The following is a 26,718-nucleotide window of genomic DNA, read 5'->3' on the forward strand; positions in this document are numbered from 1 at the left end:
AAGTGAGTACAACCTTATTCATCCATTGCCTGAAATGGAAAAGTAATTCTATATATGTTCTATTTAATAGTATATTTCTATAGATTTGTGATCACTTCAATAATTCTAAAATATAACATCTTTTTTAGGTCTCATCCGTCTAGTAGCCAACATAAGCATAGTCCAACTAACATGAATTTATACAATCAACATCGATATTTGAAGTTCAAAAATAAAAAATAAAATAAATAGTAAGTTTTTTATTTTTTCCACCAAACGGTACACAGATGAATTTTCAAAAGAAGAACAGATTTATTTTACTGCCTATATGCAAATGATAAAATTTCAAGTTTGTAGATCCGAAGTAAACTGGAGATTGTCTTCAATTCTTACTTCTGTATCAAAACTTTCAGATGACTATTTTTTCTTTTTTGAAGAGAACTTTCTGATAACTTTTCTTTTTTCGAGACAAACTTTCTGATACCTTAGATATGCATGATTGCTACTTTCTTGAGAGAGAAAAAAAAAAAGAAGAAGAAAGAGGAATAAAAACCAATAGTTTAAAAAATCAAGTCAAATTTTGAGACTAAAAAAAATTGTTTTGTTTTTTAAATTTAACTAGGAATTCAATCATTGTAAAAAATATAGATTAAATAAGCTTAATTTTTAAAAATAAAAAACAAAAAACAAAAAACTAAATGGTTTCATACCAGGCCTAAAGACTCCGTTGGATAACTATTTCATTTTTTTTTAAAAAAAAAGTTATACTTATTTTGTCACAATTTTTATCTCATGATTTCATAATTCTTATATAAAGATTTAAATTCTTAATCAAATTTCAAAAGCAAAAACAAGTTTTCGAAAACTATAGGCTCATTTGATAATTATTTAGGCCCAATTTAGTAACCATTTGGTTTTTTATTTTTGTTTTTAAAAATTAAGCATATTTCATCTATATTTCTTACAATACTTTGCATCTTTCTTAATTACAATAGTTGAATTCTTAGCCAAATTCCAAATTCCAAAAATAATCTTTTTAGCTCTCAAAATTTTGCTTAGTTTTTTAAACCATTGGTGAAAAATAGATAACAAATAAAGAAATTTAAAGCCGGAAGTAATATTCATAGGCTTAATTTAAAAAAAAAAAAAAACTAAAAACAAAATAATTACCAAACAGGGTCTTAGTTTTTTTGTTTTTAAAAATTAAGCATCCAAACACTCATTCTACCTCTAAGTCTTTTGCTTTATTATCTATTTTTTACCATTGTTTTGAAAAATCAAGCCAAATTTTGAAAACTAAGATCTAGTTTGGTAACAATTTCATTTTTTGTTTTTGATTTTTAAAAATTAAGCATATTTCTTACCCACAATGATTTGCATCTTTCTAAATTATAATGGTTGAATTCTTAGCCACATGTCGAAAACAAAAACAATTTTAAAAGCTTTTTATTTAATTTTCAAAATTTGGCTTGGTTTTTTAAACCATTGGTAAAAAGAAAATAACAAAGAAAGAAATTTAGAGGTAGGAGTAGTGTCTATAGTTTAATTTTTTTTTTTTTTTAAAAAAAAGCAAATGGTTTGGCATAAAAAAAATAGTTTTTTAAAAAACTTGTTTATGAAATGTAGCTAAGAATTCAACTCTTGAATTAAGAAAGATGTAAGTGCAAGAAATGAAAAAAAATAAGCTTAATTTTCAAAAACAAAAAACAAAACAGTTATCAATTAGAGTCTACATTTTTTTAGTTTTCATATATTGACCGTGATTTTGAAAACACTCCTAAAATCTAGACAACAAAACACATAAGCCAATTAGATAAAAGTGATATTTATAGGCTTAATTTTTAAAATCCAAATAGTTTTCAAATGAAACCTGAGTTATAAAGGTAAGTTTGTAAGTGATTTTGATTTAGTTAAAAATGTTTTTCATGATTAATGTGTGTTTTCAAAACTGATTTTAGAATCATAAACTTAAAAAAAAAAAAAAAACAAAACAAACAAACAAAAATACAAGAACACAAAAACACAAAAATAAAACAAAACCAAACAATTTTTTTTTTTTTTTTTTTTTTTTTTTTTAAAAAAAAGCGTTACATTTAGGGTCATTTTGGTTGGAGGGAAAAGAGGGCGGGAATGGGAATGGGTTTACAAAACTCATGTTTGGTTGATGGAATTTATTTATTTATCTTGGAAAAGGCAATTCCTAGGTATCTTTTTTACCCACACAAATGATGGAATTACATACCCATGGAGAAGTGTGGGTTTTCATTTCTTCTTCCACTTCCTACCACGATTTTCCTTCCAGCCGTGAAATTGTATAGCATTTGGTAAGCGATCGTATAACATTTGGTAAGTGCATTTTGTTACTCAGCGATCGTATAGCATTTGGTAAGCGATCATATAGCATTTGATAGGGGATCGTATAAAATTAGGTAAGCGATTGTATAGCATTTGGTAGCCGATTGTATAGCATTGGGTAGATGATCGTATAACATTTTGTTACTCAGCGATTGTGTAGCATTTGGTAAGCAATCATATAACATTTGGTAAGCACATTTTGTTACTCAACGATCGTGTAGCAGAGCTAAACGAACGTGTAGCCAAGCTCAGTGATCGTGTAGCATTTGGTAAACAATTGTATAACATTTGGTAGGCGATCGTATAACATTTTGTTACTCAGCGATCGTGTAGCGGAGCTCAACGATCGTGTAGATAATTTAAACAAATGTATAGTATTTTGTAAACGATCGTGTAGATAATTTAAGCGATCGTATTGTTACGAAATCGACAATTAAAAAACATACAAAAAAAAAAAGGAAACGTAGAGATAGAGAAGATCGACACACAAATATACGTGGTTCACTAATAATGTGTTAGCTACATCCATGAGCAGAGCGAGACCCCCGTACTTGGTTGTCCGAAGCGCCAACAAATAGATTCAAGACATTTCAACAAATGCTTGATAGGTACAAGACCCTCAAATTATCTCCACAATGGTATGATATTGTTCACTTTGGACATAAACCCTCATGGACTTGTTTTCACAATCTCAATTTTTTTTTTTTAATTCCCACATATTATTTCCACACATAATATTCTCAGACATTGTTTTGAGAATTTTATTCCCAGACATATAATTCTCAAACATCCTTAATTTTTAGGCATTGAGAAAACTTCAGCCCCTTAGGAAGAAAAAATGGTGGGGTAAACAAAAGTTACATAGAAAGGAAGTTAGGAAAAAAATAAAAATTGAAGAGTAAAAAAATAGAGTGAAAATAATCCGGGAAGAAGCTTAAAGAAAAGAAGGGACAAAAAATAGAGTGAGACAATAATTTAACAGAAATTCGAGGGAGAAAAGGTTTAAAAAAAGTTTAGAGAGCAGAAAAATAGAGAGAAGGAAAAAAATTATTTTAGTAACAAAAATGTTAAACATATTTTTAAAATATTGAGAGAAAAAAATGTGTGAAGAAGAAAAGAAAACAAGGGAATAAAGTTAGAAACAGAGATTATAAAAAATTCAAACAGCCGCAAATTAGAAAATACCGATAAGAGTTACTCAACTGATACCTGTATATATCGAAGGACCAAGAGGTTCTTAATTCAAATTCCCCACTTCAATTTGTACTATAAAAAAATAAAGATGAATGCAGATAGGAAAAACAATAGAGTGGGAAAAAATAACTTCTTACATAATTTAAGAAGTAGAGAGATTTTTTTAAAAAAACAAAAACAAAAAACCCAAAATATTAGTCATTTTAAAAATAAAATCTTAACCATTTTTCGAAAACCACTTGGGAGGTGATTCTAATGAGAACCATTTAAAGTGATTTTGTATTCTATCACAATCACTTATCTACCATGGCCAAACACCACCCATTTAAATAAAAAGTGATGGCCAGATTTGTTCTAAAACTACTCTTAGATTGAATTAATGAAACTATCTTGATTAGACAATGAACATATTAAGCTTAATTTAATTAAACTTATTAAAAACTTTTACCGAATAAAATAATGAGAGATTGGTTTCTTAGAATGTTTAGATTACATTTTGCAGTATTTAATTTAGAAAATAAGTCATTTTGAAAAAAAATGGAGTGTTTGTCAACTACTCAAAATAACTTTTCAAGTACATTTTAATAAATTTTTATCAAGAAGTATTTTATTTTTTGAAAGACTCGAGATTTGATGGCAGATTGATTCGACTAATACTAATTTTAAGACCTAATAAACCAATCTGCCAAGTTCAAACTACTTGGTCCCATCCAATCAAAACTTACAAGTCATTTTGGAAACACCCATGACCCCTAAAATGCAAACCCTCAATCTCAATTACAGAATAGCAATCTTAAAAGAGCAAGTTCAAACTAGTTACCTGTCATCATAACAGATGTATCGAATATCTATATCTAATTCAAGGCTGTTATGCATTCTGTAAATAAAATAAATCAACGTTTATTGACAAGTATTAGTCCTAGTCATTCGTAAATTTCTTTAAAGAACTTGTCATGACTTATAAGGTTGAGTGATTTGATAACATGATATATCCATTCTATTTAAAAGATGTCAACCGTAAAACATTTATCATATCAACCTAATACAACAGAATTTGATAGGCTACCAAACTACCTAAAATCATTCAAAGACCAAAGTAGTAAAAAATATACAGGAAAGCCGAATCGGATGGAGGATGAAGACAGAGTTATTCAAAAATAGAATTGATGATTTTACATGTATTCCAAATTTATAATACAGCTACCCTATCCAAGGCGAGTTCAAAAGATTATGGACAGCATAAGTGACTAACCACACGGCCCACAACCATCAGAATGGCCGTCAGAGTGGCAGGAAAAACAACAGCACGCTAATGTTTCTCCATAGGCATGGCATTAAGCATCTCCAAATTCATTTTGCATTCCTCTCTCAGATCTTTCAGGGTAACAAAACTGCTTTGCTGTTGACCAGATGAAACAAGATTTACCACCGCTATGTCTTTCCAAGATTCAAATAAATGGAAGGTAGACATTTATGATGGGTAAGAGATTTCATAGTTCATAGAAGTATACAAAATCCACACTTACAAGTTGGTTGCCTTCATGAGCAAACGTATCTTCCATATGACGGAACAGTGACATCCACTGACCACAAAGATCAAATTCTAGCTTTGAGTTGGAAGAATTTCCTTGACCATGATAAGTCTCTTTCTCTTTGCTGCTTTTCTGAGCCAGGATGCTTGCATCTTTTTGGCTTTTCTTAAGTGCTAAAAGAATGAAAATACCATGATTATCAATAAGAAGGAATGACCCAAGAAGCACGATAGTATTATCATACAAGGAAGAACAATTTTACCTGAAATCCGTCCTTTAATGTCCTGGTAATGGAGATCTGACCAAATGTATGATGCTGATTACAAAAGCAGACCAATTTAGCTTTTCGGAACACAACTTTTAAAGAATCCCTGGTTACATACATAACTAAATAACTTACATTCTAATTACCTTTCAAGCAGAATGAACAAGAACATGTTTTAAGCAAGTCCCCATACATGTCTAGATTAGCACAGTTATCAGTCTTGAGTCCTGAGCACCTTTCCAATGCCAAAGACTTGGAACCCGATATAGGTATCCTCGACCATTCAGAGGAATCATGGTTGCTTGAGCCAATTATACCAATGTCAATATCCTTTTCGTCATTCCTTAAAACAAGATCAGCTGCTTCTTCATTATCAGCATTGTTTAGCATAATTCCAGGACAATCTTTCTTGTCATCTTCAGAGCAAGTAGGGACTACAGAAGTGGGCAAGCAAGGAACTCCCAATGCTTCACTATCTGTAATTCTGTGTTCATCCTCTTGCACAGGATGTGGTTCATCATTCGGCAAATTACACTGCACAGTTTCTTTAGGTATATCAGATAAAGCAGTATCAGCTTCACTGGAAGCAGGTGAGCAATCAGATTCCTGCTGCTCCTTACTAAATCTAGACAGCGCCATTGAATAACAGTGTTTTCCACACGAGCGTTTACAGTTCTCCTCGACATATTTCGCTGCTTGTAGACGCATGTGCTTCGGGAATCTAAAGTCTTCCTCTTTCCCGTCCACAGTTTTGCCACACCCATCCCTTGATTTAACCCCCGAATCACTCAAGATTGACGAAAGCTTTCGTTTGAGTGGACGATTGGTCAGGTTTCCGAGAACCAGACGATTGTGGCCTAACGCATCGTTAACGTTATCTTCGCGCATTATCTCACACGGGAAGTGGGGACGCTAATCTGATCAACCCAACCAATCTATCTTCTAGAACTTTGGCAACTAGAAAGCCTAATCGGTCGGGTGGAAGAAATCCTAAATCATCAGGTTCAAATCCTAGTCAGTGTAGATGAAACACACAAACACACACACACACACACAGAAACCCCAATTTTGGAAGATTCTGAAAAGAAAAAAGAAATTAAAGACGAGCAACGGCGACATAGACAAAGAGAAATAATGAGAATAAAGCAAAATAAGTTGATAAAATCATAAATAACACAGTAACCCTAGAAAAATCGACATTCATCAGCAAAATCGTAAAGGGTAGAATCGGATGGTTGAGAGGAAAGAAAAGCATTGTATTGTAAAAGGGAGGGAGGCGGAGATTCAGAGACTAACCTTGGAAAGCATTGAAGGTAGATTTGATTCGAGTGTAGAGAGGGAAAAAAAATGCCCAAATTAGAAGAATCTAAGAGCGGGTCTCGGGGGAAACGGAGGAAATGATAATACCTCCCTTTTATTATTTTTATTTTTTCGGTTTAATTTTTATATATATAGAGAGAGAGAAGAAGCGCCAATGGTGTAAATGTGGAGGCAGGGCCCGCGCTTCCGATTCAAAATGTTGCCTCACTCTCGGTGGCGCGCTTTCCCGGCATGTCTTCATCCCCCTCCCGCTCCCTCCAAACTATTTTTTCTTTTGCCCCTCCGATTTCTCAATTTTTTGCTATTCAAAAATTTAAACAATCGACATTCGGAATTATTTTTCTTTACAAATATATATGTAGACTTGAGCATTCTAGATTACTATACTAGATTAGGAGGTTTTTGTATGGATGACTTAAATTGTGGAGAAAAAAATTTGAGATTTGACTACCTTTTTGAAATTTGGTTTTTTAACTCTTTGTTGATGTCAAACTCGAATGAAATTGTCAAAACGAAACCCTCACACATGTTGATTGGTTCTTTTGCTCTCTCGTTCTCTCACTCTCTTGCTCTCCTCTTTCTTTTCTCGCTCTGCAATGAAAAACAACAAATCAAAGAGAACAAAATATGGAAACAAAAGAGAAATTTGCACAGAGGATCAAGTGTTTCAATTAAATTATGTATTCGTTTAAGTGCAAAAAATACAAGTATTTATAAGAAAAATAAGAAACTATCCACTAATGTATTAACCTTAAATTTCTACCACTAACCTAGAAAAGCTCATTTAATCAATCCACTAAACCATTATAACACTATCTTCCAATTTATGAGGCATTACTCTAAATAAAAGTCATTAACTTCAAGTAAAGAAAAGATTCTTTAATTAATAACTTGCAAAATAAGCTTTCATTAATTTTTAACACTCGCCCTTAGTGCAAATTGAAATGACTCGACTTTCTAGATCAGCAAAGGACCGTTACTACATGTATGCATAAAACTTAAAACGACTTCTTTTAGCAAAATCTGGCTAAAACTAATAAAAAATTCATAAAATAAATTTCTCATACAAAAACTCACTGGACATAATTTCACTATTCGGGGTACCCTTAAATCCAATTGAAAAACAAGTTAATTTCAAATTAAATCATGAAAACACGAGGGGGGGAAACAAAACATAGGTGGAAGTGTTTGATAAGTCCTAGAGGCTCGAACAGGGATTCTTCTTGTCATTCATCGTTCTATCATTTCCTTTACCTGGAAAAAAATCTTAGATAATAGAGTGAGTATAAAAATACCCAATACGTACCACTACAGGACCCACTAGGTATACATGTTAGCCTTCCTATCAAAACAAAGGTGTGCATCCTGAACATAGATGTTGGGTTGGGACTTACGTCGTTAATAAACCCCTAACCTAAACAAATAAAATTTATAATTCGCCGAACGTATACTATTGGGTAGCACAAGTGGCAAGTCCAAGGTCGAACCACAGATAGCCCAATATAAAACTTCTCTAGGTTAAATTAATCTATGGAAAGTAGTAAAAACGGGGGGATTTGTGGTTTAGTTTGATAGGAAAATAAAATGCGGGAATGTAAAGTGCAGGAAAATAAAGTGCAAGAATGTAAATGTGTAAGAAAAAGTAAAGAAATGCCTAACTAAGTACTTTGAATCCACCCAATGTTCGATTGTGAATGATCCATTGAAGGTCCTTGAGCGGCAAACGGGATCGAACCCAAAAATCCAAGATTTACAAATACTTAAACTTTACAGCAAACAAATAGAAATTATGTGTTTAATAAGGAAAATACAACATGCTAAAAGAAAAATACAGAATAGAAAAAAATGGGTTTAAGAAACCCTTACCTTGAAGACCAATCTTCAAAAAAAAAATTAAAAAAAAAATCATCAAACCAAAAGGATGCCACCACGATGTTTCCACTATATTCTCAAGATGAGAATCCAGGTGGTGTGGGCTCTCACTATTTTGGATGAGGGAGATTTTGAGAGAGATAAGAGGAAGATGAGAGCGATTGATAGGGGGAGAGATTAAAAACCCCTTTTTTTTATAACCCCTCTGTCACAATTTCTAAGAAGAAGAATAAGAAAATCAATTTCTTCCTACCCTCACGATGTAGAGAGAAAAAGGGAGAAGGAGTTATAACTCTCTCCCTAAAATTATTTTAAAAAATTAAAAATAATAAATAAAATAATTTTAATAAAAAAAAAACTTTAATCTATATTTATATGATAACCATGTTATCATATAATATATATTAAACTATATGTTATATCAAATATAACATATAACCTATAGTTTAATATTGTATCCAATACAATATAACCTACAGTTTAATTCTCTCTCTCCAATAGCTTTTAATATAAATCATATTTATATAAAATTTAATTATATGAGTCCAATTCACATAATTAATATTCATATTCAAATATTTATTTCTCTCAAATAAACTTTATATTATCATGCATCAAATACATTATAGTAATTATTGTTGGGATTGGTGTTCTAATTCTCCCGGATTCTTGTAGTTTGTAAACATTGTACACATTGTTATTAATGAAATAAGAGTTATTTTAGTTGCATTTACTCATATCCAATAAACAAAGATTTGTGGTTATTGTATGTAAACTTAAGCATGTATATGAGATATACAAGTGGATCATGCCTTAAGTAATACCTAAAAGGTCTGTAGTATAAGGATAAAGGAGGGATTCCTTATCCTCGTGACAATACAAATATGGCCCGCTTTGTAGAGGTTTACAAGTGTTGTGAACTACTACAAATGGTCTGATCCTAACTATTCATGTGGAGACATGCGAGCGAGGGTGTCCTATACAAAGAGTTTGTATAAGATCGGACAACGAGATGATTTGTCTCTTTATATAATATCGTTGATAATTAAGACTTACATCTCATTAAAACGACTATAGGTGACATGACCTTAATCCTGAGTGTTTTGGGAACTCTTGCCTATGAGGGCGGTCCTTTGAGTAGTATAGGTGAGAGTGGCCAGATTGCCAACTCAATAAGCCTACCTTTTTAGGGATTTGTCTGCTTGGGGAGTTGGGAACTCAGTTACACAAGATGGAATTCACTATTTCCCCGAAGAAGGGGTAAGTAGATAGATTGCTCACTTAAGGGCTGATTCTGGGTCTTGAACATAGTGGTCACTGAAGGAACTCTTATACAAGAGTACTTATGAGCGGAAGCGGATCTTTCCAATTCATTGTGACAGAATTTCCACATATACATTCACACATATAAATATACATTAACAACGCTAAATTATTGGTATGCTTAAAGGATAAATAAACAAGAGACCGAGAGAACATACCAATTGAAGTTTTTCTTCATTTGAAATCTCGTTCTCTTTGCGAATGAACTCCTCTCACTAGAACGTCAGGCACTCGTTCAACAACTTTCCCATTGTTTACTATGAACGACTTCACACGAACACCAGGAAACGGGGACGACACCACCACTCGGAGCCCTTAGTATTCTCGGAGTGAGAATCCAAAAGGTGGGCTTTGTTCAGATTTGGTAGAGGTGAGGAGGAAAAACTATCGTGTACAAAAGATCAAGCAAGTGGGAGAAGTGAAAGACTATCATATAGTCGGGTGCTTGATCGTTTAGGCAAGGTACATGATCATATAGTAAAAGCTAGGCGATCGTCTATACGATCGTTTAATTCAGCTCAGGCGCTAAGCGATTGTCTAAGAAATGGCAAGTGATCATTTAGAGAAAGGGCGCGCGGGTGTGCGATTATTTAGTAAATGCAATGCGCTATCGTATAGGCTCTCAAATACTATGCGATCGATTGTAAACACACCGTGAGCAATTATGCCTATCTCTCACAAACATGAAAATCATTTTCATTTTATTCTTCAGTTATAAAAACTGAATTGAACTTCCAATAACGCATGATTTCGGAGAAAACGGTGGCCAATTATCTCATAACTGTCCAATTAATAAAATAATAAATATAATCATATTATATTCATAACCTATAGTTTGATATCATATATCAACCATTGTGTTTTCTCCTCTACTTGATATAAATCATATTTATATCTATTTTCCTCCAAATTAATATATCTCATACATTTAGTCAATCATATCATATATAATTAACTAGTTCAATTATATCATATATAATCGAACTTCCTCTTATCAATTTGAACATTTCAAACTGACCCAAAAACTTATTCTCAACTTGTATCCAACTACCAAGGGGACTTTATGGACCTATGACTTGAAGCTCCAATGGTACGTGAATAGCTGACTAAACTCTTTAACCACGAGATTCACCATCTGTTAACTGCCAGGCATTTACTAAAGACCAACAGTTAAACTCTTCTTACCACAGATATATTTATGTGTCCATAACAAATCATGAGTACGATAACCCTTCACAGATGCTTGTAAGTACAGTTGAGCCAATTTATCACCGATCCCTCTAATAAACAATACAACATTGTTCTACTATGTGTGAATACCTCTTGGGCCATGAGGTGTGTGGTGCCACATCGTTCAAGTCCTGGGATCAGCCCTTAAGGGAGCTATCTATCTACTTACCCTTGCTTCGGAGAAGGAGTGAATTCCATCTTGTGTAGTTGAGTTCCCAGCTCCAAAATCAGACGAATCCCCAAAGTGGAAGATTTGAGTCGGTGACCTGGCCACTCACACCCATGCAAATCAAATGACCACCCTCAATGGCAGGAGTTCCCAACTCACTCAGGATTGAGGTCATGTTATCTATGGTCATCCTAGTAAAGTGAAGTGTCTATCATGAATGGTGTTATATAACGAGACGTTAACACTTTATGGTCAGGTCTTATACAAACTCTTTATATAGGACGCCCCCGCTCACATGTCTCCTACACAAATTATCAGGATCAGACCATCTGTGACAAGTCACAACACTTGTAACTATTCCACAAAGCGGGCTGCATCCGTAGCGTTACCAGGATAAGGTTTCCCTCCTATATCCATATACTACATACCATTTTGGTTATCACTTAAGACATGATCCACTTGTATGTCACCACATACATGCTTAAGTTACACAAAGACAACCAAAGATTTTAAGTTTATTGGTTTGTGGTAAAGCAAATAAAACATTCAAATGAGTAAAATCAAGTAGTGAAGTAAATATCATATATTATACATCACAAGCATTCGTACAAAAGGTTTACAAACTACAGAACACGAGATTTTAGGGCATCATCCCCAACAATCTCCCACTCGTCTCAAAGCGAGTGGGGTGTACAAAAACTAGTACAAAACAATAAACTAGTGCACTAAGACCCAGTACAATAAAATCTCCTACTTGCCTTAGTCCAATCGCGGACGGTCCCGTAGACCAATTGTAATGATTTAAAATGAATGAATGAATGTTGATGGCTCTATGCGCTCAAGTTGCTTTGCGATAAAGATAATGTGATACTACGTTCTAAATGTATGCATTCATGTAGTGCATGTCACAAGTTTTCTTACACTGGAACCAAATATAATTCCAACGCAAGTTTCTCAGATTGACTTAAGGTTGAACATGGGGATTGTTGTTATTTAAATGCGATACTAATGTGGTAAATGCGACCGGTTTAACATAAAGAAGAATGATATTGGTTGCAGAAAAATAAATTGCGGTGAAAGTAAATTACAATAGTAAAATAAAGTGTTGTAAAGTAAATTGCGATGATAAGTAAATGACTAAACTATTAATGATACAGGGTAAGGACTGGCTGTGAAGTTGTGCAAAAGAGTCTAATGAATGTGGTGGCAAGTCTTGTGAATGAATCAGAAAGAGAATGGGTTGAGGGAAAGGACATCACAAGTTTGTTAATCTTATTGAGGACGCAACTCAGGTTCCACTTTCCTTGGCTTACACCTTTTAGTGATCGGCCACATTCCCATACGTCTATGGTGAGACAGGGATGAACGTGATGAACGCAAGGTTGTTTCCATCTCTGGAAATACTTCTCGCTTTAGTTAATGCATTCTTCCAACCTTCTCTCGATAGGCAGAATAACATCTTCACTTCTGCTCTCAATGGTGAAGATGCCGTCGAGCATGCTTTAGCTAAACTTAGCCGATTACCTTAACAAGGATTAACTCACTCGCTTAATCCTTCCTCTTACCCTGGGGATTAGTGACACATGATGGAGAAAATGGATGATGAATGTGTGGAAAAGAATAGAGAGATGATAATGATTACAATAATGATATTAAATCTAAGATCAACGTTTTATACAAATCGTGAATGAAAGATTAAAGATAGATGAACACAGTAGATAAATAGAAAAAAATAAGAACAAATACGGAAAGAGTGTCAATGTCTTGACATAGATCCCGATCGGAGACGTTGTGCTTGTCGACGTGTGGATGAAATGGAGTGGAAAACTTCCCTTTCAGGCTTGCTTGCTAGGTAGAAGTGACCTCTCGTACAGAGCTTCTTCGTCAGGAATGGAAAGAATTTCTTGCTCAGAGACTTACCTTTCAGTCTTGTCTCATCGTTTTCCCGGATTTTCTCTGGATTGTCTTTTCAGATCAGCCCTCTTAACATTGAATTTGAGGAAGCTATTTATAGACCTTAGCTCTTGTATTAGTGGTCCCACTTTGAAAATCTAATAATTACTGCCATGGCATAATGGAAATGTATTAGTGGTCCCACTTTGAAAATTGTTAGAATCGTACAACAAAAAAGTTGTACACTTGTCAAAAGTCCATGCGAATGCGTTGCTCTTCACATCTTCGATCGATCGCTGCATGTGGTGTAATTGTTTTAATCTCTTATCGATTTTCGCATGCGGTGGAAATGCGTTGGTCGCTTGAATCCATGATCGATCGTCGCATGCACTGCAATTGCGTTGATCTTTTTCGTTCTTGATCGATTATCGCATGTTGTGTGGATGCGTTGTTCATTTTTGTCCTTGAGCGATTAATGCATGCAATGACCTATTTCTTGCAAAACAAAGACTTGGACATTTCATTTCGCCATCACAATGGAGTTAATGGGTGTGTTCATGACACTTTACAATTTTCATATTTCTAAGCCAATTTCTATACTGTCGACGCAACTTTTCTTTCTTTTTGCCGCATAATCTAAATAAAATGGCATAAATAACTTGTATTTCTACAAGTTATCACACCCCAAATTTAGATATATGCTTGTCCTCAAGCATATCTTCGACTAAGGCAATTCAACTCAATTCCTATCCTAACTTTGCATCAATCGGCTACTCCGAATGCTCCTCCTCTACATAATTTCTCAACACCACAAGTTCCTTTCATCCTTTGACAATTCATCAACATGCTCTACTTTATTCTTATCTAAAACAAACCTCTTCTCAAAGTTCCCTTCTAGTTTTGAGAAGAATGTTTTACCTCTTCTTGCGAAAACAACGAAGTGCGTCGTTTATGTGGTGGCCTAGTTTGCATCATCGTATAGAGAATGTTGATCATGGTTACACCCTTCATTTTGGCTTGCTCCCACGGGTGTCATGCGAGCATCCAACTTCGGTTGTGTACCAATCTCAACTTCAACTCTTGATCCTCAGCCAAGTTTTACTTTTGCTGGTCAGAGGAGTTGTCTCTTTTATCCTTATTTTTTCTCTCTCTCTCTTTTCATCTTGCGTTGATCCTAGAAACCTACCTTCGTTTTGGCTTGCTCCCATGGGTGACATGCGAACATCCAACTATGAACAGGTTCCTTTCACGACTTAATTCTTATCAGGTTGGGATTTTCCCTTGTGCTGACAGCGGAGTTTTATGGTTTTTTTTAACGATGATGGACGCATTTGCTTGATATTGCTGCATCTGCTAGATCACATCTGCTCAGATCTTCCCTATCCCCAAATGTAGAGATGCGCAAGGTCCTCATTGCGTTGTTTTGGACAGAAAAAACAAAACACTTAGTCAAAATTTTGAAAAGAAGATTTGAGCAGAGTTTTGTAATAGAGAAGGTAAAGCAGAGCTATTGCGATGAATTGTCTAAGTGTTAGGCAGAAAATGCAATGTATAAAGAAATTTTTCTAAGGGTATGCATACTACTCATCATGGTAGCGCAATTAAACAATGCAAAAGAAAAGACAAGAATTACCGCAATAAATTGACAAAGGATGATAAAAGTAAAGAGGCCAACGCATAAGGAAAGAATGATTACTCAGTTGTATAAAATTTGTCTAAGTACACAAAGAATTTGCAACACACAATTGTAAGTATGTACAAAAGAATCCAAGGTATAGCTCTCTATAAAAAAATTGAATGGTCGTAAAGAAAATTTGTAGAATTGCGAAGAAGGTAGTACACCCCCAAATTTAAAGTTGTGGCAGGGGCTCTTGATGAGGAGGATGTTGCAGAGGAGCCGTTGTGGCACTTCTTGAAATTGCAGAGGTTACTGTAGATGTGGAGGCACCATGGGACCATGTAGATATTGTCTCTTATACACATCTAGATGTGTATAAGAGACAGCCATGGGACCATGTAGATATGCCGTTAAGAAATTAAAGTAATCATGGTTGCGCCCGACCATCTGTCTTTGGTTCAGACGAATGGTAAAGATATTGCGTTGAATATTAACCATCGCCTTTCGCACCATTTTATTACTGTTCCGCAACTCTACGTTGCTCTCCTGCAACTCCGTTATTGCTTGGCGGAAGAAGGTACGCTGATGAGATAAGAAGGCCCGCATTGCGGCCCGCATATCTCAACTTGTATCCAAGCTACCGAGGGGAACTTATGAACCTATGGCTCGAAGCTCGAACGGTACGTGAATAGCTTACTAAACTCTTTAGCCACGAGATCCACCATCTGTTAACTGTCAGGCATTCTACTAAAGATCGACAGCTGAACACTTCTTAACACAGATATATTTCTGTGTCCATCGAATATAACCAATCATGAGTACGATAACCCTTCATAGATACTCGTAAGTACGGTTGGACAATTTACCATCTTGCCCCTGTAGTTACATCTCAATCCTTAAATACCACTGATCCCTCTAATGAACAATACTACATAGTCCAACTATGTGTGAACACCTCTCAGGTCATGAGAAGGTGTGTGGCGCTACATCGTTCAAGCCCTAGAATCAGTTCTTAAGGGAGCTATCTATATACTTACCCCTGCTCCGGGAAAAGAGTGAATTCCATCTTGAGTATCGGAGTTCCCAGCTCCCAAATCAGACAAATCCTCAAAGTGGTAGGTTTGAGTCGGCGACCTAGCCACTTGCACCCATGCAAATCAAAGGACCGCCTTCAATGGCAAGAGTTCCCAACTCACTCAGGATTAAGGTCATATTACCTATGGTAATCCTAGTGAAGTGAAGTCTCTATCATGAACGGTGTTATATAACGAGGCGTTAACACTTTGTGATTAGGTCTTATACAAAATCTTTATATAGAATGCCTCCACTCGCATGTCCCTTACATGAATGATGAGGATCAGACCATCTGTGACAAGTCACAACACTTGTAACTATTCCACAAAGCGGGTCGCATCCGTATCGTTATCAGGATAAGGTTTCCCTCCTATATCCATATACTACAGACCATTTTAGTTATCACTTAAGACATCATCCACTTATATGTCACCATATACATGCTTAAGTTACATAAAGACAACCAAGGATTTTAGTTTATTGGTTTGTGGTAAAACAAATAAAACATTCATATGTAATCAAGAAGTGAAGTGAATATCATATATTATACATCACAAACGTTCGTACAAACTGTTTACAAACTATAGAACACGAGACTTTAGGGCATCAACCCCAACACTTAGCGCGTTAGATCATGGAGTCCCTGCGGGGGATGTTTGGACAATCGTCCGCACAACTTAAGCATGAGACTCTTAAATGAATCTTCAACTCCAAAATGGAGGAAGGAACCTCTGTTCGTGAACATGTGCTTAATATGATGGTCCACTTCAACATGGCGGAGATTAATGGGTCACGCATTGATGAGGGTAGTCAGGTTAGCATAATTTTGCATTCATCGCCGGATAGCTTCCTACACTTTTTCAGTAATGCGATTCTGAACAAAGTGGACTATACTCTTACAACTCTCCTCAACGAGTTACAGACATTCCAATCTTGGCTGAAAAGTAAGGAAAAGAAGGTTGGTGAGGCAAATATTTCTTCGTCATCAAAGAAGCTCGATAAGGGTTCAACCTCAAGAAAGAAGTCTGCACCTTCTACTTCTAACACTTCTAAGTTGAAGAAGAAGAAGGGTGGTAAAGGGAAGGGGAAGGCACTGCTAACCCACAGCCTGTCGCCCAGTGGGGAAGGGGACCAACACCCAAAGACAAAGAAAAATGTTTCCATTGTAACTAGGATGGGTACTGGAAGAGGAATTTAACTCGTTGGATCAAGGAAAAGAAGAAGGCTAAGGCCAAGGCAAAACAAGGTAAATATGATTTACTAGTTTTGGAAACCTGTTTAGTGAAGAATGATGATTCTGCCTGGATTATTGATTCTGGAGCCACTAATCATGTTTGTTCTTTTTTTTTGGGGATTAGATCCTAGCGGCAGCTAGAAGTTGGAGAGATGACGATGCAAGTAGGCACCGGGCACGTAGTCTCAACTGTGGTAGTGAGAGGGCTCCAGTTGACTTTACAGAAGGAGTTTATCATTTTGCATAATGTTTATATAGTTCTAGAGTTAAAGAGGAACTTGGTTTCTACAAAGTGTCTGGTACAGTGTAAATATACTCTTAATTTCAAATTGAATAAAGTGTTTATTCATAAAGATGGAGTTGAAATCTGTTAAGCAAATCTGGAAAATAACTTCTATGTGCTAAGATCGTTAGCAATGAGTTCCCTTCATAACATAGAGATGTCTAAAACTGTCGTAACTCGAAATAAACGATAAAAGGTTTCTCTTAAGGAAAATGCCCAACTTTGGCACCTTCGATTAGGGCACATCAATCTCAATAAGATTGAGAGGTTGGTGAAGGATGGACTTCTAAGCGAGTTAGAGGAAAATTCTTTACCGGTATGTGAATCTTGCTGTTAGGTGAAAAATGGTTCTTAATCATGTTGTCAAAAACTTGTTATGTCTTTGACGACGTATGCGCTTTGTGATAGTGAAAATATGCGATACTACGTTCTAAATGATGTATGCGGTGATGCTTAGATGCTTTCGTAGTATGCGTTCATGTAGTTTTCGAGTGTCACAAGTTTTCTTACGTTGGAACCAAGTATAATTCCAATGCAAGTTTCTCAAAGTGATCTGAGGTCGAACACGGGGATTGTGGTGATTAATGCGGTACTGATGTGGTATATGCGACCGGTAAAACAAAAGAATAATGAATTGGTTCGAGAAAGTAAAATGCGATAATAAAGTAAAGTGCGATAATGAAATGCGGTGATAAGTAAATTGTGGTGATAAGTAACTTTGCGTCTTTGAATAAAGTACGGTAATAAACAAATGAAATAACAAATAAATATACAAAGTAGGGACTGGCTGTGAAGATGTGCAAAAGTATCTGATGAATGCGGTGGCAAGTCTTGTGAAATGAATCCGAAAGAGAATGGGTTGAGGGAAAAAACATCGCAAGTTCATCAATCTTGTTGAGGACGCACCTAAGGTTCCGCTTTCCTTTGGCTTACACCTTTCAGTGATCGGCCGCGTTCCCATATGTTTATGGTGAAACAGGGATGAACGTGGTGAACGCAAGGTTGTTTTCATCTCTGGAAATACTTCTCGCTTTAGTTAACGCATTCTTCCAACATTCTTTAGAGAGGCGGAATAACATCTTCACTTCTGCTTTCACAGGTGAAGATGCCGTTGAGCATGCTTTAGCTAAACTTAGCCGATTTCTTCAACAAAGATTAACTTACTCTCTTAATCCTTCCCCTTTACCTTGGGGGATTAGTTACACATGGTGAAAGAAATGGATGATGAATGTATGGTGAAGAACAGAGAGATGATGATGAATATGATAATGACATTGAAATCTAAAGATAAACTTTTGTTACAGATAGTGAATGAAAGATTAGAGATGAACACAGTAGATGAATAGAAAATGAGAACAAATACGGAAAGAGTGTCAATGTCTTGACACGGATCCCGATCGAGAAGATTTTCTTGTTGGCGTGTGGTAGGAATGAAGTGGAAAGCTTCCCTCTGAGGCTTGTTTTCCAGGTAGAAGTGATCTTTGTACAGAGCTTCTTCTTCGGGAATGGGAATGAATTGCTTGCTCCAGATACTTACCTTTCGGTCTTGTCTCATCTTTCTCCCTGGATTTTCTCTAAGTTGTGTCTTCAGACCAGCCTCCTCTCTTTGAATTTGATGTAGCTATTTATAGACCTTGGCACCTTCTACATCAGTGGTCCCGCTCTGAAAAGCTGATTTTTCCTGCCATGGCTTAGTGGAAACGTCCGCTCTGCTCCACATTTAATTTGTCAGAATCGTACAACAGAAAAGCTGTAAAATTTCAGAAGTCCTTGCGAATGTGTCGCTCTTTTCATCTACTATCGATCACCGCATGCGGTGTAATTTCTTTGATCCTTTTATCGATTTCCGCATGTGGTGCATGATCGATCGTCGCATGCACTGCAATTGCGTTGTTCTTTTTCGTTCTTGATCAATTGTCGCATGCAATGTGAATGCATTATTCATTTTTGTCCTTGAGTGATTGTCGCATGCGGTCACCTGTTTTCTGCAAAACAAAGACTTGGACATTCCATTTTTCCATCATAATGGGGTTAGCAGGTGTGCTTACGACGCTTTACAATTTTCACGTTTCTAAGCCAATTTCTATACGGTCGATGCAACTTTTCCTTCTTTTTGCCACATAATCTAAATAACACGATACAAATAATTTGTATTTCTACAAGTTATGACACTCTCAAATTTAGATATATTATTGTCCTCAGGCATATCCTCGACTAAGGCAATTCAGCTCAAATCCTATATTAACTTTGTGTCGATCGGCTACTCCGAATGCTCCACCTCTACATAATTTCTCAAAACTAAAAATTCCTTCTATCCTTTGACATTTCTTCAACATGCTCTACTTTATTCTTATCTAAGATAAACCTCTGCCCAAAGTTCTCTTCATGTTTTGAAAAGAATGTTTTACCTATTCTTTTGAAAATAACGAAGTGCGCCCTTTATGCGGTGGCCTGGTTTGCATCATCCTATAGAGAACGTTGATCATGGTTACACCCTTCATTTTGGCTTGCTCCCACGTGTATCATGCGAGCATCCAACTTCGGTTGTGTACCAAGCTCAACTTCAACTCTTGATCCTTAGCTAAGTTTTACTTTTGCTGGTCAGTGGAGTTGTCTCTTTTATTCTTGTTTTCTCTCTTTTTTTTTTTTGTATTGCGTAGATCCTGGTAACCTACCTTTGTTTTGGCTTGCTCCCACAGGTGTCATGCGAACATCCAACTACGAACAGGTTTCTTTCACGACTTAACTCTTATCAGGTTGGGATTTCCCCTTGTGCTAATAGCGGAGTGTATTTTTTCTTTTTTATGTTGAACGCATTTGCATGATATGACCGCATCCGCTTGATCGCATCTGCTCAGACCTTCCCTACCCCTAAATTTAGAGATGTGCAAGGTCCTCATTGCGTTTTTTTGGATAGAAAAGATAAAACACATAGTCAAAATTTTAAATAGAAGGGTTGAGCAGAGTCTTGTAATAGAGAATGTAAAGTAGAGCTATTGCGATGAATTGTTTAAGTGTTAGGCAGAAAATGCAATGTATAAAGAAATTTTGCTAAGGTTACGCATACTACTCATCATGGCAGTGCAAATAAACAACACAAAAGAAAAGAAAAGAATTACCGCAATAAATTGACAAAGGATGATAAAAATAAAAAGGCCAACGCATATGGAAAGAATAATCACTCGGTTGTATAAAAATTGTCTAAGTACACAAAGAATTATAATGATCGTAACACAAAATTGTAAGTATGTACAGAAGAATACAAGGTATAGCTATCTATAAAAAAATGAATGGCTGCAAAAAATTCAAAATTGTAAAGAAGAAAGTGGTACACCCTCAAATTTAGATTTGCGGTGGGGGCTCTTGGTGAAGAGGGTGTTGTAGAGGAGCTCTTTGTGGCGCTTCTTGAAATTGCAGAGGCTGCTGCAGATGTTAAGGCACTATGGGACCATGTAGATATGCAGTCAAGAAATTGAAGTACTCATGGTTGCGCTTGGCCATCTGTCTTTTATTCAGGCAAATGGTGAAAATGTTGCGTTGAATATTGACCATCGCCTGTCGCAACTCTGCTTTTCTCTCTCGCAACTCCGTTAATGAATGGTGGAAGAAGGATAACTCTTGAGATAAAAAGCTCCGCATATCTTCTAAGGCAACAACAAGGGATGCAGTGGCGGGTTTCATCGTCGATTTTTCATTAGCATCAGTTTGGGGTTGAGCGAAAGGGCTTGCTCCCAAATCGTGTGGGTCATTGGTGCGCGAAAATTGGAAGTCAATTTTTACTCGACAACCAAAATCCTATGGACGCATTATGCGATGCATGTTCCTAAGATATGCGTTGATAGTCATGCGTCGATGGTCATGTGTTGGAATGAAAATTGCATTAACGAATGTATGCGATGACCATACGTCCTGCCACAAGTTTTCTTACATTCACGCCAAGTATAACATGAACGCAAGTTTCTCGGGTAATTCGAGGTCGAACACAGGGACTTGTAACTATATGTTTGCGGTCATGTGCATGTGGCGGTTGAATAAAAGAATGGAGGAGATGTTTCTAAGTTAATCCTACTCCTACTCCTATCTATCGAACAATGCAATGAGAATATGCATGAAAGGTAGAGATGCGACAAACCTTGACATGAAATAAATGTATGGGAAAGTAGATAAAATGCGGAGATGTTTTCATTGTAAAACTTAAGAGTGATCGCAAGGGCAACCCTAGTCAACGCAATCCATGCAATCATGCTGCAACCATACACGACAAGTCATTTTCCAATGGAAATGCGGTGCTCCTAATTCTAGGACGCATGTGTTGAATGCAAAAGTGTCCATAGAGCTTATTCCTAAGTCTCTACTCTTTTTCTATGCGATGATGCAAAATACACACAATGCTGCAGTGACCGCATTCAATCGTATCCTATCTTTAGGATGCATGTGATGCGTTAATAACAAATAGGGCTCATTCCTAAGTGCCTATCTCTTGTATTATGTGTTGTAATCTAGCTCTCCCAAGCCTAGATTCTGACCTGACCTTTCTAAGCCTAGATCCTGTCCTTAGACTACCCTCTCGAGCATCTCTAATGGACGAATGTTACAATCCCTGGTGAACAATGCATATCTTGCTTAATGCATCCAACCACTTACCCTCCTGGGCAGTTGGTTGTTGCTGACTTTACTCGTAAACAAACATTGCTTTAGCCTATAGACAGGCATTGTCGCAGCTTCACACTAAGCAAATAAGGTTACTCACACACTCACGAAACGCACACCTCTCAGTAGGTTGCTACATGCTTCATATCCCTAATCCACATGACTAAGTATGCAATACCCAAGCAATCTTACTAAGTGTTGCAATGAGAAAGTAAAGATGCTAAGCAAAGAAGATAAAGATGGAATCGAAGGAACAGAGAAATGCATTGAAAACACATTGTATTAATTTCTTAATTCAAAATGTCATACAATACAATATAGGAAAAGAAAGGAAAAAGAAATGATTGGCTGGAAGGAAAAATTTGCTTCCAACAGATGCGAGTCAAGGCTGCCAGTGGTGCCATGGATGGGCGGAGGAGCTGACTTTCTCGAGATCTAGCTCCGATCGAAGGCTCTAGTTGTCACTCGAAATAGATGAAGGAGGTGAAGAACTCTCAGCCATCTTTTCACGTAGTTTGTCTGGATCGCGGGGAAAATCCACTGTTGAGGGATAATCTCCGAATGATTTGAAATTTTTCTCATCGGCTTCTATTTATAGAGTTTGGGCTGTCGACAACATTAATTGGACTGCTCTGAGTCTGACTTTCGCTGCATCAGACCTTTCTGAACCTCTGCCACCAACGATGCGATAGGTAAAATGTCAGCATCAGCTTTGGATTTTCTTGAGGTAGATGTGTTGATGCATTCATTCCACCACCGCGTTGATCCTTTAGAATGCGTTGTCGCGTAGCCACAATTTCCATTCAATGGCTGCATTCTCTTAACACTGCAACTCTACATGATGACCGCAATCGCTTGACGAGCGCAACTCCCATACGATGGACAGATACGGCTAATTACCACAACATTCATGCGTTGATCGATGTGTTTACCTTGCGATGGAGTGTTTCTCCGCATGCGGTCGTCTATGCGATGGTTTGGTTTCCGCATTTGCGTTCATTTCCTGCATTGGCTACAAAAATAGAACATTGACCGCATAATTAATGCAAAGTAATGGGTTAGCTGAGATTCGACATGCTGATCGATGCAAACTCTTTTTCTCATGAATTCTTAGCACAATCGATGTAATTTCTGCCTAACAACCTTCATAATTTTAAGTAAAAGAACTAAGATGGCATACATTTCTGTATGTCATCAGTCATCAACATGCGGCGATGTTGGTGGTGAAAAGTGGGGTGGAGATGGATGGCGGGTGGATGCTGCTGAAGATACGGGGTTGAAGTCGAGGACAAGGAGAAGATTGGTGAATTGTCAGGGATGAGGGGAAAGGGGTTCATTTGTAGGGCTTGGTGGACGAATGACTAAGGGTAAAGGGTCGAAGGATAATTTGGTTTGCTTATGCGGTGAACTTCCTTGGATGATTTCCTTCCCTTTGTCATTGTGGCGCTGCTTCTTGGGTCTTGGTGGTTACAACGCATTTAAATCAATGAGAGGTCGTTTCGTTGGAAGCTCAGGGCAGTGCGGCGAATCCTTGAGAAACATTCTCAGGATTTTGGTGTTGATGATGTTGTGCACTTCTGGCATGGGTTCTTCTTCAATGCCCGAGCCCACAGATAGGAATAGGCTCGACATTGTCCATAGGAAGAAGTACTAACCTCTCACACGGCCAACAAAACCTCAGATTTGCTTCGCAAGAAGCTGGCCCACATTAATCGGAATGTCGCGCAGCTGGCCATGGTAGAAGGCCCTCACTACTAATGGGATTACAATGGATGGACACTGGCAAAAAGCTTCCCACCCATGTTCCACCACAACACTGGTGATGAGATCCAGTAGTGATGCCGATGCAAGAAAGAAGCCCATTTCCATCCATAAGTCGTCATTTTCTTTCTTGGTTGTTGGGCGCCTCATGACCGACGCAAGCTCGCTACTCTCCACTTTTGCTTTGCCCTTCTCTTGAGTGGACGCAAAGTGGGATTTTTGTCTTTGGGTGCGATCCCGTGCCTTGCATTGCTCTTCTTTTTCCTTTTCCCACTATTCTACTTCTTTTCTTTTCCACTCTCTGACGTGCTGAATATTTGCTTTGCAGCGTCTCTCATTTTCCTCCTTTTCCTTCTTCTTCTTCTCTAATTTCTTTTTCAAATTGCTCCGAGGCGAGCGCAGTGCGTTGCTCATCCTTGAGCCTTTTTCTTTCCTCTTCTTCCACCCTTGCGTTGTCACGGCGAACCTCATCATCGTGAAGTTTTCTGGCTAAATCGCCTGATGCGATGATTTGGCACGCCCATGACATTTTCTCTTCCTTCTCCTCTAATTTTCTTTTTCTTTCCTTTCTGGCTATTGCTATGCGTGAGAAAAATGTTGGTCACTTGTGGACCCTTCGGCGCATTCTCCTTGCGACGCCGCATAGAGGGGAGATGTCAGAATTTTTTTGTTGTCCGATGCAACTAATCTGGAATGCAGCCATAAAGTTGTAGTTGCACTGATGATTTAACTTGCATTGACATCCCTTCTTCCACCCTTGAGATGGTTGATTTTCCGTTGACTCTAAACTCTCCGCCCGTTTCTTTTTTTTCCTCTTTCTCCCGGCGCTTCTCTTCTCACCTCACTGTTTCTTTCACTTCTTCTTTTTGTTTCTTCTCCTTCTCAACCAGGCAACTTCATTTCTATCGCCCATTTTCTTCATCTTTTCTTCTTTCCTTCTCTTTAGACTTCCCCGTCTACTTGCCTCCATATCCTCCAAATAGCCTTATGGGTCCTTATTGGAGTTTTGTTGGAGCAATTCTTTAGGATTCGAACGGCCAGAAAGCCATTTCTCCGAAGCCATCGCTAACTTCTCCTCTGACGGTAGAGGTGGTTCACTACTCCTGCCTCCGGCAACCCCCATCTCTTCTTTAAAATGACTCAGAATACTCCCAAATACCTCATTGTCGTCTTTTCGTTTTAGTTAACTCTTGATTGAAGAGTACTGGAGCAGCGCGATCCTCTCGCGCAGGTCTGGTGGGGGTGGGCGGGCTGCGGCGGCGTCGCGGTTGTGCCTCGGTCCCTCACGTGGGGGTGTATTGTGCTACAAGGTGTTGTCTCGCCTGCGTTTGTTCGGTGAGAATTAGGTGTGGATGCTTTGGCTAGGCAGTGAGGCGGTAGATGGTGGCGAAGAAGGCCGCCCCCCGCACGGTTACGAAGGTCATGGGGAAGGGGACGATGGTGGAAAAGAGGAAATGTGATGATTGTCCGGCCATTGGTTCGGCTCAGGTGAAAAGAGGTTGGGAAAATTTTTTTGTTCTTCGGAAGAAAGTTCGAAGGGGTGAATGTACAGAGGGAATTTTTGCTTAGGTTTTTCGCGAAGAGATGAAAGTAAGCACCTCGAGCTTAAAGAGGTGCTATTTATAGGTTAGGCGTTGATGGGCCCAACGCGATCACTACGTGGCAGGCTTTGGTATTCCAAAAAGCCTGTTGCGCCCCTCCCATTATGACTTAGCAGGAAAGGACGTCCTTTCGTCTACTAAGTTATAATTTTCTCAGAAGCTGAAGCGATTCGACTATCCTCTCCACGAATATTTTATCATTTATTTATTTAATCGGACGGGCACAATGTTAAGTGTTTAACGCAATGCATCTGTTACCACAAATGCATATTTGTAGAGGACGGGCGCAAGGTATTTCTACCAGCGCAACACATCCGTGAACATAGTGCGTATTTGCGGAGGACGGGCACAATGTACATACGAGCGCAATCATCCGTCAAAGCAATGCAGTTTTGGAGGACGGACGCAAAGTGTATCTATTGACGCAAGATAGACCCGTTGTACCTGACATTATTATTCACCACCAACATCACAACGCTTATCCCAAAAACTTGTAATGTGAAAGAATTAATTCTTTGATCGTTCGTGTGTTTCCAACAACTCGTGAGGTTACTGACGACGTATGTGCTTTGCGATGACAATAATATGCAATACTACGTTCTAAATGATGTATGCGGTGATGCTTAAATGCTTTCGTAGTATGCGTTCGTGTAGTGTTCGCGTGTCACAAGTTTTCTTATGCTAGAACCAAAATAATTCCAACGCAAGTTTCTCAGAGTGATCTGAGGTCGAACACGAGGATTGCGTTGATTAATACGATATTGATGTGGTATATGCGACTGGGAAAACAAAAAGAATGATGAATTGTGTTGAAAAGTAAATTGCGGTAAGGAGTAAATTGCAATAAAGAATAAAATGCGATGATAAATAAAGTGCGATAATAAAATGCGGTGATAAAATAAATTGCGGTGATAAATAAAGTGCGGTAATAAACAAATGAATAAATAAATAAATATACAAATTGAGGATTGGCTGTGAAGATATGCAAAAGTATCTGATGAATGCGGTGACAAGTCTTGTTAAATGAGTCAGAAAGAGAATGGTTGAGGGAAAGGTCATCGCAAGTTCGTCAATCTTGTTGAGGACACAACTAATGTTTCGCTTTCCCTTGGCTTACACCTTTAAGTGATCGGTCGCGTTCCCATATGTCTATCGTGAAACAGGGATGAACTTGGTGAACGCAAGGTTGTTTCCATCTCTGGAAACACTTCTCGCTTTAGTTAACGCATTGTTCCAACCTTCTTTTGAAAGGCGGAATAACATCTTCACTTCTGCTCTCACAGGTGAAGATGTCGTTGAGCACGCGTTAGCTAAACTTAGATGATTTCTTCAACTAGGATTAACTTACTTGCTTAATCCTCCCCC

At 37.5% G+C, this 26,718-nt stretch overlaps 1 protein-coding gene across 1 annotated transcript; it reads right to left on the reverse strand.

Moving 5' to 3' along the window:
• Positions 1-4,526: 4,526 nt before the first annotated feature.
• Positions 4,527-6,906, reverse strand: LOC120072744. Its single transcript, XM_039025222.1, has 5 exons — positions 6,622-6,906; positions 5,472-6,315; positions 5,323-5,376; positions 5,055-5,233; positions 4,527-4,927 (listed from the first exon to the last, which is right to left on the reverse strand). Exons 2-5 carry the CDS (start codon positions 6,211-6,213, stop codon positions 4,838-4,840), a joined length of 1,065 nt encoding a protein of 354 aa, XP_038881150.1. The 5' UTR covers positions 6,214-6,315; positions 6,622-6,906; the 3' UTR covers positions 4,527-4,837.
• Between the last annotated feature and the right edge of the window lie 19,812 nt (positions 6,907-26,718).

The sequence above is a fragment of the Benincasa hispida genome, chromosome 3, assembly GCF_009727055.1.
Source record: "Benincasa hispida cultivar B227 chromosome 3, ASM972705v1, whole genome shotgun sequence".
NCBI lineage: Eukaryota > Viridiplantae > Streptophyta > Magnoliopsida > Cucurbitales > Cucurbitaceae > Benincasa > Benincasa hispida.

Coding starts and splice junctions, on each gene's coding strand:
- LOC120072744 (XM_039025222.1), bottom strand. CDS start 6,213: ATGCGCGAAGATAACGTTAACGATGCGTTAGGCCACAATCGTCTGGTT. Junction 5,234..5,322: donor CATTAAAGGACGGATTTCAG/GTAAAATTGTTC, acceptor TCATTCTTTTAG/CACTTAAGAAAAGCCAAAAA. Junction 4,928..5,054: donor CTCATGAAGGCAACCAACTT/GTAAGTGTGGAT, acceptor TCTGGTCAACAG/CAAAGCAGTTTTGTTACCCT.